This window comes from Periplaneta americana, chromosome 16 (assembly GCF_040183065.1).
Source record: "Periplaneta americana isolate PAMFEO1 chromosome 16, P.americana_PAMFEO1_priV1, whole genome shotgun sequence".
Lineage (NCBI taxonomy): Eukaryota > Metazoa > Arthropoda > Insecta > Blattodea > Blattidae > Periplaneta > Periplaneta americana.
The window spans coordinates 33,576,446-33,589,224 of record NC_091132.1 but is presented as its reverse complement, the minus strand read 5'-3'; the positions used below and the strand labels follow the sequence as shown (position 1 = coordinate 33,589,224).

The following is a 12,779-nucleotide window of genomic DNA, read 5'->3' as shown; positions in this document are numbered from 1 at the left end:
TTTGAATAGGAATAATTTCGAGGGAAAAATTGTTCCGGAGCCGGGTATCGAACCCGGGACCTTTGGTTTAACGTACCAACGCTCTACCACTGAGCTACTCGGGAACTCTAACCGACACCGATCCAATTTTTCCCTCTATATCCACAGACCTCAAAGTGGGCTGACAACCGTCAAGCAACCAACTTCGAGTGCACACTAACTCCGTGTGACTTAAATTGTGGTTTTCTGTTAACGAACAGTGACGTGTATTATGCAAATCAAGATTTTTCAGGTATAACTCCCTGTAAAGTTGATTTGAATAATTTCGAGGGAAAAATTGTTCCGGAGCCGGGTATCGAACCCGGGACCTTTGGTTTAACGTACCAACGCTCTACCACTGAGCTACTCGGGAACTCTAACCGACACCGATCCAATTTTTCCCTCTATATCCACAGACCTCAAAGTGGGCTGACAACCGTCAAGCAACCAACTTCGAGTGCACACTAACTCCGTGTGACTTAAATTGTGGTTTTCTGTTAACGAACAGTGACGTGTATTATGCAAATCAAGATTTTTCAGGTATAACTCCCTGTAAAGTTGATTTGAATAATTTCGAGGGAAAAATTGTTCCGGAGCCGGGTATCGAACCCGGGACCTTTGGTTTAACGTACCAACGCTCTACCACTGAGCTACTCGGGAACTCTAACCGACACCGATCCAATTTTTCCCTCTATATCCACAGACCTCAAAGTGGGCTGACAACCGTCAAGCAACCAACTTCGAGTGCACACTAACTCCGTGTGACTTAAATTGTGGTTTTCTGTTAACGAACAGTGACGTGTATTATGCAAATCAAGATTTTTCAGGTATAACTCCCTGTAAAGTTGATTTGAATAATTTCGAGGGAAAAATTGTTCCGGAGCCGGGTATCGAACCCGGGACCTTTGGTTTAACGTACCAACGCTCTACCACTGAGCTACTCGGGAACTCTAACCGACACCGATCCAATTTTTCCCTAGCTCAGTGGTAGAGCGTTGGTACGTTAAACCAAAGGTCCCGGGTTCGATACCCGGCTCCGGAACAATTTTTCCCTCGAAATTATTCAAATCAACTTTACAGGCAGTTATACCTGAAAAATCTTGATTTGCATAATACACGTCACTGTTCGTTAACAGAAAACCACAATTTAAGTCACACGGAGTTAGTGTGCACTCGAAGTTGGTTGCTTGACGGTTGTCAGCCCACTTTGAGGTCTGTGGATATAGAGGGAAAAATTGGATCGGTGTCGGTTAGAGTTCCCGAGTAGCTCAGTGGTAGAGCGTTGGTACGTTAAACCAAAGGTCCCGGGTTCGATACCCGGCTCCGGAACAATTTTTCCCTCGAAATTATTCAAATCAACTTTACAGGGAGTTATACCTGAAAAATCTTGATTTGCATAATACACGTCACTGTTCGTTAACAGAAAACCACAATTTAAGTCACACGGAGTTAGTGTGCACTCGAAGTTGGTTGCTTGACGGTTGTCAGCCCACTTTGAGGTCTGTGGATATAGAGGGAAAAATTGGATCGGTGTCGGTTAGAGTTCCCGAGTAGCTCAGTGGTAGAGCGTTGGTACGTTAAACCAAAGGTCCCGGGTTCGATACCCGGCTCCGGAACAATTTTTCCCTCGAAATTATTCAAATCAACTTTACAGGGAGTTATACCTGAAAAATCTTGATTTGCATAATACACGTCACTGTTCGTTAACAGAAAACCACAATTTAAGTCACACGGAGTTAGTGTGCACTCGAAGTTGGTTGCTTGACGGTTGTCAGCCCACTTTGAGGTCTGTGGATATAGAGGGAAAAATTGGATCGGTGTCGGTTAGAGTTCCCGAGTAGCTCAGTGGTAGAGCGTTGGTACGTTAAACCAAAGGTCCCGGGTTCGATACCCGGCTCCGGAACAATTTTTCCCTCGAAATTATTCAAATCAACTTTACAGGGAGTTATACCTGAAAAATCTTGATTTGCATAATACACGTCACTGTTCGTTAACAGAAAACCACAATTTAAGTCACACGGAGTTAGTGTGCACTCGAAGTTGGTTGCTTGACGGTTGTCAGCCCACTTTGAGGTCTGTGGATATAGAGGGAAAAATTGGATCGGTGTCGGTTAGAGTTCCCGAGTAGCTCAGTGGTAGAGCGTTGGTACGTTAAACCAAAGGTCCCGGGTTCGATACCCGGCTCCGGAACAATTTTTCCCTCGAAATTATTCAAATCAACTTTACAGGGAGTTATACCTGAAAAATCTTGATTTACTTTGAATAGGAGTTTGCAAGGTCAAGATGTTAATATAATAACAGACATAGATAAAATCGACGAATTTATAAAATAATAAACTTAATTGCTAATCGACATCACTTGACGAAAAGGAATTTGATTGATTCCAGTGCAGCTATTAGACAACTCATGAAAAATCTGGCTACTCACCGTATGTCCCGACAAATACTGAGCTTATTTTTGAGGACATGAAATTAAGTTTGCATAATCTTAAACTAAAGCTTTTTTATATTTTCCGAAATAAAAAACCAAAACAATTACGACAGCAACAGATGCATATTGAATACGTTTTTAGATATTTGCGTTCAAATAATAATGAGACTTCAAATCTATATGAGTTTGATTAGTGTAATATGTTGCTAGTCAGCGATATATGCAATGGAGGAGGAAAGAAACTGGCCACCCTACCCTATTATCTCTTGGCTTAGTTGCCTGAAGAGCGATGCCTTATTGATGTCTCTTGTGAGGTTTAAACCTGTCTTCGGACAGTTGACTAAACAACCTACAAATTGAATGTTGAAACTATACTTTTTTCTCAGAGCGTATACCAGTTTTGGATCATAAGAATGCAAGAATACCTCGAGCTTGCAAAAGAAGCTCTTAAATTTTTTATAGCATTTGCAAACTCGTTTTTATGCAAAATAAGTTTCTAGGCTATGTCATCAAAACAAAAGCGAAAAATCTCCATGATATTGAAAATGATATGAGTGTGTGTATCGAATACAGAGTTCAGATTTGAGAAGTTACTTTCTAAAAAAAAAAAAGTACATTTATCGCTTTAATTATTTGTTATTTTATAACTACTGACCCCTCAGAGAATCGCGACCCACACTTTGGTAACCACTGGACTATTGAATGATAAAGAAATAAACTACGTGCACGAAAATCGTTATTACGAAATGCGTAAAACATGTAACGAGAAAGTATATGTCATCTGCATTACATCAATATTTCAATAGTATTCTGTGTTGTCTCAGGAACATTTTCACCACATAATATATAGCCTAAGGACTGTATGTCCCACAGTATAATCCAAAATGGCCTTGAGATGACTTTTCGACAACAATACGGAAAGTTTCTTTATTAAGTAATCTGGGAGAGAATAATAATAATAATAATAATAATAATAATAATAATAATAATAATAATAATAATAATAATAATAATATAATTATTTATATAACTTTATTATTATTATACTTCTATAATTATTTATATAACTTTATTATTATTATTATTATTATCATTATTATTATTATTATTATTATTACTACAATAAAACCTCTATTATCCGTGGTAATGAAAGGGGTGAATTGAACATTTAATCGAAAAAATCGGATAATCCGTTCCGATACCATAAAAGATTTTCATAAATTAAGTGCATAATATATAGGCCTAATTTTCTCCATGGTCTTGTTTTTAACATGTTACCTAGAAGATCAAAAGTTAACTAAATTAAGTTCGGTTTTAAGGGCCAAGGAAACTCCTTGTGATGGTTGTCTACTGTATGAATATATAGGAATAGAGGTCTCGTGTTGTAGATTTACATAGGTCCTCGTACTTTATACACTTTACTCTCGTTTTTTTTTTTTTATTAAATCGCGCACAACTATAACGCCAATCTCATATTCTGATTCGACATGAGATAAAGTTTCTGCTTTCCCAATCTCTAAATTATTGCGCTTTTTTCGTTACTTTCCACACCCATGGAAGACATTTTACATAATATAAGTTACACAGTACGGCCACTTCAATAGTAGGACAAGGACTGAATGGTACACGGATTTTACAATTGTAAGTTATTCGGATCATTACATTGAAAGCAGGTAATGACTAATTTACAAGTTGACAAAAGCACCCCCTCTAATAAGAAACTGTATAGGACTTCATATTTTGTTCTGCAGCAAAAAATGAGAGAGGAGAGAGAGAAAGAGAGAGACAGTCGGATAATCCGTCGATCGGTTAAAAGGGTGTCGGATAATCGGGGTTTTACTGTATTATTATTATTATTATTATTATTATTATTATATTATTATTATTATTATTATTATTTACTTTCGTGACAATTATACGTTGCATACCTTGAGTTTTGGATCTGGATTTGTAACGGCTTTGGCTAGGAAAGGAATGGCTCCCGTATCAACGACTATCTGAGCAAGTTCAAGAGAATGTTTGCTGATGTCACAAAGAGCCGATGCTGATACCTGTTTCAGACACAATTCACGCTCTTGAAGACACAACACTAGCAGTGGAACAGCACCTGAAACGATTGATGCAATAACCATATATATATATATATATATATATATATATAATGTTCATTTAACTTTGAAGCCAGCGGCGTGGCTCAGTCGGTTAAGGCGCTTGCCTGCCGGTCTGAAGTTGCGTTCGGGCGCGGGTTCGATCTCCGCTTGGGCTAATTACCTGGTTGGGTTTTTTCCGAGGTTTTCCCAACCGTAATGTGAATACAAGGTAATCTATGGCGAATCCTCGGCCTCATCTCGCCAAATATCATCTCGCTATCACCAATCTCATCGACGCTAAATAACCTAGTAGTTGATACAGCGTCGTTAAATAACCAACTAAAATTAAAAAAAAAAATAACTCTAGTCAATCCAGGATGTATTATATTTAATTCAGGTGTAGATAATTAACATCCATACAATGCATTAAAAATAAGGGGAGAGTAATGGGAATTAAATAAGGATCTTCAGCTGTTTTTCAGATTGGAAAATAACATCTATATCCATCACACCTTACTTCAATCAAAGTAAAATGAGTAGTAAAAACATCACCATCACTTTTTATTGTTATTTTTACTGCAGTAAACAAAATAGCATCACTGTTTTATCATACAGGCATTTCATCTTAAGAATACACGTTTAATAACGATATTTCATTAAATGTTTGCGTTATAAACATGTGGTAAACGCCATTATTACTTTAATTTTATTTAGTTTAATTTCTGCTATACTTATAGACATTGTTCCATTAAAAAATAAAGCTTTGTGCTGAAAACGCTGTTTTTATGATCAGTATTCATTCTCTATAGGCTAGATTTGTGAGATCTTATGACTTAAATGCCCTTAAATCTAGCGAAAACAGCTCGTTGATGTCAGTAATAGTTTCTTAGGAGATACAGTATTTAAGGTTGCAGTTTTAAGCGCTGGATAGGCATACATCCTTTCTTGTTTGTTTCCGAATTATACTAGTCATGGAACAATATATGAATTCGTTTATATATTTTCTCTCTCTGGAATTGACCTTTGTTTGCGAGGGTGTTTAGATACTAATGTTTTGCACTCGCAAGTAATTTTCATTGCTTTTGAGAATGAAAAGTTCCCCACTGCTTCGTACGAGTTTTCGTATTAAATAAATTTCATTGTCCTCAGTTTCGTCATCAGTATTATCTGAATAGATATTAATATCGTGATTGCCCTGTTAGTGAAATCATATGAATTTGCAATACGTAACTGATAACGGAAAATTTCATCCTCATAAGATGGAGAATAATAAGCAACCTATATGAAAAGATACAAAACAACACATATTAATACAGCCTACCTATAGGTAAACCTGGTATCTAATTTAAATCCAATTTTTAACAGCAAGATTTACATTATGATAGTTATTTATGTAACAAGCGGATAATCTTGATAATTATGGTATCGTTCGTGCGACAATTTTCACGTGTGTCATAATAAGTTTATCCACGAGTTGGATACAACACTTTATGGCATCTTAGCATTATAAATTATGAAATAATTCGGCATCCATAGCTAACAAAGTCTTCATATGTTTGTATCGATTAGTTGCGCCTGGCAATAGCATTGAATAAAGAGATGACCTTGCAGATATTACAAACCCAAGCGTTCCGGTATTACGTCATAGCGAATACGTCATTGCTATTATTGGCACGCGTGTCATAATAAGCCGATTACGCACGATATTGGATGTAGTAACAACCTGTTTATAATACTAGGATGGCATAAAATGCTGTAATTAACTCATTATAACAGAATAATACGGTTTGTTGGGATTTTTCTGTAGTTACAATGCTGCGGTCAGACGAGCAGGAAATGCTGCTAGAAGTGAGCGGCGAAAGAAGCTTGAGAAATACTCTACGTACCGGTATGTTCGAATGTAGCTAACCGGAAAGGGCAGTGAATGCTATGTACAGAAAATTTGCATGAGCAAATTCAGAAATTTTCGCAAACTTGTGTTTCGTGGATTGCAAACTGCTTTCATAACAAGTTGATAAATAAGATCCCCACCTCAGCCAATGAATCACGGGGAACCTCCTGGGCCAGGTTCGATAAAAGGTTTCCCTGTATGACTGTTATTCTACTATTACAGTGTTATCAATGTGAAAATACCTGCATCGCTGACAGCTTGACCCAAGGCGCGATTATGTCTGGCAACGTAACCAAGAGCCCAGGCAGCCGCTTCTTTTACTCCCGGATCAAAGTCTTCTAGACATACTACCATAGCATCCAAACCACCGTTTTTTACCACCACTTGCGCCATATCGGGCGAGTGTTTGCTAATTGCTCGTAGAACAAATAGGGCCGATTTCTTGTAGAACTTCTACAAGAGAATATGCAATTTATTAAATAAATGTAGGTCTATACAACTTTTACAACTGTAAATCAAGAAATATTGGAATATTAACAAAAATGAAATAGAAGGACTAGAGATAGTTGCATTACGAAGAAGCTTAAAATTCAATATATCAAATAAAATAACAAATACAATACTTAAATAAGAACGCGTACGGATTCAAAGCAAACTAGCATGCAGACAATATCTAATGAGGAAGTAAGAGAGAGAGAGAGAGGGAGAGAGAGAGAGAGAAACGAAAATCTCAGTGTCCAAAAAAGGCGTCGAATACAGTCAGCGAAAAAATACCTTGACTGTTTCTTGAACCATTTTGACCATTGCGGCCTTCATTTCATCATCTGTGAAGAATTTGTGCTTCTTTAGCTTTGTTAATGGACATTATTATGACCATTCAAAACAAAGTGATGTAAAGCAGCCTAATAACTTTTTAATTGTTTGGGGCCACTTCTTCGGAATGAAAATGTCGAAATAAATTATTCTTTGCAGAATCACTATACTTTCCCTAAAGTTAAAGCCTACATGTACCTGTAGTGATCTTTATGGGATACCAGTGATACCACCCTTTATTTTAAAAAGTTGTTAACAAGATGTTATCCTACCTTCTGTAACTAAAATCTGAGTTAATTATAGTACCGGTAGTTAACAAACAAAACTAATTATCATTCATAGAATAGGCTATTATAGCCTATTACAGCCATCATGAAAACAGATGAGAATCGATGAGCATTGTTCAATTTCTTAAAAGGGGCATACTGAAATGGATTGCGAAGAATGCGAAATTGAACATATTATGATTATTGTGTTAAAAAAGGATGCGATTTAAATGGCAGGCCCATTTAAGGGCGCACGGACAGGGGCGGGGTCCATCGGGTCCGGACCCCCCTCAAAGTGATAAGTTGTAACATTTCTACTGAATTTTTTAAGCACTGATAGCATATAATTCCGTTATCTATCATTTCACCGGAGTGATATACGTACATGTACATAATACTTTTGATTTGACATCCATCGTGATAGCCACCGACGTGGCTCAGTCGGTTATGGAACTTGCCTGCCGGTCTGAAGTTGCGTTCGGGCGCGGGTCCGATCCCCGCCTGGGCTGATTACCTGGTTGGGTTTTTTCCGAGGTTTTCCCCAACCGTAATGTGAATGCAAGGTAATCTATGCCACTGAACACTGACTGTATTTGTTCCGCAGCTTTGTTCATTACAACACAATATGGCGTATGTGCGTCATTTTAATTATCGTATTTTTAAACCTTACATGTTTTCTATACATTGCTTTACCCCACAAAAAAAAAAACTTCAAAATTTCATTTTTTTTAATTCATCAAGACAATTTTTTTTTAATTCGTAACAAGCAGTACTTGTATTCCCCCCCCCCCCTTCAGACCGCTTCTAGTATTATAATAAGTAATTATTCATTAAAATGTAAGACTTACATTTTGTGTATCAAGTGAACGGAGTAACTGTGGCAGAAAATCCTTGCCGACGATAGCCTGAGCCAATTTGAGTTCATGATTGGCCAGCCGACCTAGTGCAACAGCGGCAGTTTGTTGGATGGTTGGCACTACATCCGAAAGTAATGGTCGCAAGAGATCCAAAACTCCTGCATTCACAAGATATTCGATGTTGTGAGGTCTTGATGATAGGTCAGCAATTGTTTGAACAAACGTCATACGAGCTTTCCGGTATTGGTTAAAAGCTGAAATAAATATGAACACAGGATTCTCGTTAATTTATTTTGTTGCTTTCCACCTATTTTCCTTACTTACCTATATTAAAATCACCATCTCTATAATCATCAATAAGATCACGCTGAACTTTCTAGCTGCAGACCAATATGAATCCTCTAGATTCAAAACCCTCTAAAGACCATTTTGTTCGTAATTGACTTACGCCCACATATTGCTTGCTAAGAATAAATTCGAATGATTTATACAGTTTTAATTAAAAAAGCCACTAAATTTGAAGCAAAAGTTTGGTTAAAAGTCACTGTTAGGTTGAAAATTGCCTCTATTGGCCACCAGATACTGTTAAAATCCTTCAATTTATGAAAGTGGATATAGGGGATTTTGAATCTAGAGGATTCATATGGTGGTTTAGTATACATTACACATAATGGAAACGACTTCAGAATGCCGCGTAAGTATTTAGATTTATATTTATTGCGTTATTTAATTATTTATTTTTAGTGCAAGGAACGTATTTTATGTATTTATTTATTTAGTCTTGTACCGTCAATGAAGAAACATTTGCTATTTTAAACATTTTAAAATGGCATAATCTTTTTCAAAGTATTTACGCGGTATTCTGAAATATATCATTACTCTGATAACAGCTGGTTTCCATATATTATATATATCATGTACCTATAATTCTAATCTATGGGATTTCTCACCTTGAAGAATTATTTTCGCTGTCATTGCTATTCATTAAAAAAATAACTCTCGGCTCCTCCAATTGAAGCTCGACTTCATTTCACGTAATTTGTTTATTTTATAGTTGCATTGTTGTGTCAGAAGTACATAGAACTATTGCCATGGAGGAATATAGTTTAATCACAGTCTAATATATACAGTCGCGAAGTTCAATACGTAGTAAATATACAAACATTAGATATTTGCTCACCACTAGGATCGCTAATATCGCCTCATTACAGGCAATGAAAAATAGTACCGTCACAGTCTATTGTTTCTAGCACCCTCAAAATTCAAGCTTCGTGACTGTATATAGTAGACTGTGGTTTAATTTAATTTGTTTCTCTGTGCTACCGCTTGACAGAGCTATTGTTACCAAATTGTAATTTTTTCTTCGCGCTTTACGTGTTTTTTTGTTATGTATTAAAATACCAAGGACCGTGACCACTGCATTATAACTGGTCGCCAGCAAATTCTACAATATTTTTGTTTATGGTGTAGAGTTTATTTTTACAGTGATTAAGTTTACTTATTTGCTGGCTTTTAAGGAACCCGGAGGTTCATTGCCGCCCTCACATAAGCCCGCCATTGGTCCCTATCCTGAGCAAGATTAATCCAGTCTCTATCATCATATCCCATCTCCCTCAGATCCATTTTAACATTATCTTCCCATCTACGTCTCGGCCTCCCCAAAGGTCTTTTTCCCTCCAGCCTCCCAACTGACACTCTATATTCATTTCTGGATTCACCCATATGTGCTACATGCCTTGCCCATCTCAAACGTCTGGATTTAATGTTCCTAATTATGTCAGGTGAAGAATACAATGCGTGCAGTTCTGTGTTGTGTAACTTTCTCCATTCTCCTGTAACTTCACCCCTAAGTTTACTATATAATATTCTTTTCACCATTACACTAACACGCTAACTTCGTTAAACGTAGAGTAGGCCTACGTGAGAGGTCGCTAAATACGGTAAGTCATAAATAGACTTCGTGGAATTGCCACGAGAATCGCAAGGTTTACTACGCACGCGGTATAGACTGTATGAGAAGGGGGTGTGCAACGGATGGAGTATGCCTCTAATGTAAACACTGAGCAGTATACTGAGGTTACAATAAAACCTGTATCCTGCATTCAATAAATATAATGAGTGATCATTGAAGTAGGAAATGTCTAAACATATAAATACACAATTATTTTATAGTGAGATATATTAACTCTTAAAATTTAATGTAAGATACATCATCCTTGAATATGTGCATTGCAGTGAAGAGTTACTGTCTGTGCTATCCAATTCATCAATTACCTCCATTATTTTGCCGTAATGTTCTGCATAATAATTAACAGCATCCAACCACGTTCCCCAACGGGTCAAGACTTGCTGCGGGGGTAAGGGTATTCCAGGGGCAATTATTTGGAACAGCAACACTCTCATTGTAGTATGTTTGATTGAATTTTTGTTTGCACTGAACAAATGCTTTGACTTTTCCAACCACAGTAATGCAAAAACAAGTGCTTACATAGGTATACATTAGCTGTAGCTGCTCTATCTATTTGGACGAGTCACAACATGAACTGCTTATACTACGATACTGGGCGGCCGCTCACCTCCTCTATACTACTGTACATCGGCAACCTGATTGCATGCTGCGTGTGGCAATTCAACGAAGTCTAGTCATAAATAAGGTATGTACACAATTTAAAAGCGCTTTCGAAACTATAGAAGTTATTTACAGTTGAGACAAGGTTAAGGAGATAATGAAGCAATAATATTGACAGAAGAGAAGGTACAATAAGTAGGCTAATCTTAAAAAATTTCCGCCAAACTAGGCCTACTATTTTATGTCAATGACAAATATCTCACAAACTTTCCGGGAAAGAATTCTATTACTTCGGTCACAATCCACAACTAAATAACTGGTCTACCTTCAAAAGAGCCAAGGGTCGCTTTAAAGACGTAAATACGTAAATGCATGGTAGTCCACAGCTCAGCACTGCCAGTCCGCACGCGTCAGCAGCCCAGTCCACCCAAGGCCAACACTGCCTGACGCGGCCGCTTCCTAGCCCATCGCACTGGGCTTCGAAGCCCACCATAGCTCACCGCACTGCACTGACATCAACCCACCAGTTGGTTGCATTCTACTATTTTTCCGTTTGCGCACATTGGTTGTGTTTTCGCTTCGCTTGTAGCATGAGCATACAGTTCCCCCACATACTGGACAACATACAACATTTAATTATTTTCCACTGTTTGTCGAACACAGATTAAAACACTGTCTCAATGGTACTTACAAATTTCCATCCGACGCTGCTGTTTTAAACTCTCTAGCAGCGATTTTATCCCTCACTACTTTTTCTCTAGAGAGACTGTATTTCAGAATGTATGCTTTCACAGTCGGTGTCTGTGATGGTTTTCTGGGCTGAGATGCCGTGGTCTATCATTTTACCAGTCCCAGAAAACATTCATCACAGAGACTGTATTTTCTTTGCGATGCACCATTATTTGGACTCATCTTGAAAAACAGAAATCAAAAACTAAAACAAAAACGTTTGAAACAGCTGATTGTTGATCGAACCACACAGGCAAGCACAAGCCCGCGCAAACTCAATAAGTATCTGATAAAAGAGGAAACTTAGGCTCGATGCCTTGATACCAGCCCACCGCACAAAACCGCTATGGCCTGGCCAGTGCGGTGACGTCATGGACTTCTTCCGTGCGAGACTGTGAAGCCCAGTGCGATGCAGTGCGGAAGCAGCCTGTCCAGACAGCACGAAATCTCAATTCCTAGACATTTAGATGTTCAGGGCAGGATCAAAATGTTGCCTGGACCAAAGTCTTTTTTCTGGAATGTTTGGGCAAAACCTGAATGGTTGGGAACCCTGTGTTAATAAACTACAATAAGATCAACATTTGGACTTAAGCAACTAGTGAATTATTGTTCCTCTGGTATGGTATGATGTAGACAAAATTTGACACACGAAAATTTTCTTTTGAAGAATGGAATTTTTTGATGATTTATTGATTTCTTGCAACATGGTATGGATTAGGGTTGGATGGTTGGACTGGCATGCACACTTAGGCCATTATGCATCTTCAAATTTTTAAGTTGGCGAGAAATGGCATATATATTTTTCCTGGAGCCCTCTTCATCAAGGACAGAGTTCTTTTCAGTGTCGTATATCTACAATACGAAACTCTCAATTCCATTTACGTCCCAGAGGAAGCCATGCTTATGAATTTATCACCTTTTAAAATCCATCATCTTTGGCCAGGTATGAACCTGCAAAACCTGCAAAACTAGGATCCATGACTAGACTGGTAGCCACAGGACTGCTGAAGATGACAAGACTTGCAGTGATGGGGTGCCCTCGAGTATTATTATAGATATACAGAGACAGGCCTGTATATAATAAGTTACAGCATGTGAACCAATACTTAAAATAA

General features: G+C 37.7%; 1 protein-coding gene across 1 annotated transcript in view; it reads right to left on the bottom strand.

Annotated features, from left to right (window-relative positions):
• The window catches only part of LOC138716347 (sperm-associated antigen 6-like), a 37,855-nt gene extending 28,435 nt beyond the window's left edge, over positions 1-9,420 (bottom strand). Inside the window, exons 1-4 of the mRNA XM_069849334.1 lie at positions 9,317-9,420; positions 8,358-8,620; positions 6,673-6,883; positions 4,378-4,556 (exon numbers count right to left, since the gene is read on the bottom strand). Of these exons, the coding sequence (XP_069705435.1) occupies positions 4,378-4,556; positions 6,673-6,883; positions 8,358-8,620; positions 9,317-9,341 (678 nt within the window). The 5' untranslated portion in view covers positions 9,342-9,420. The remainder of the gene's footprint in view (positions 1-4,377; positions 4,557-6,672; positions 6,884-8,357; positions 8,621-9,316) is intronic.
• Positions 9,421-12,779: the final 3,359 nt, after the last annotated feature.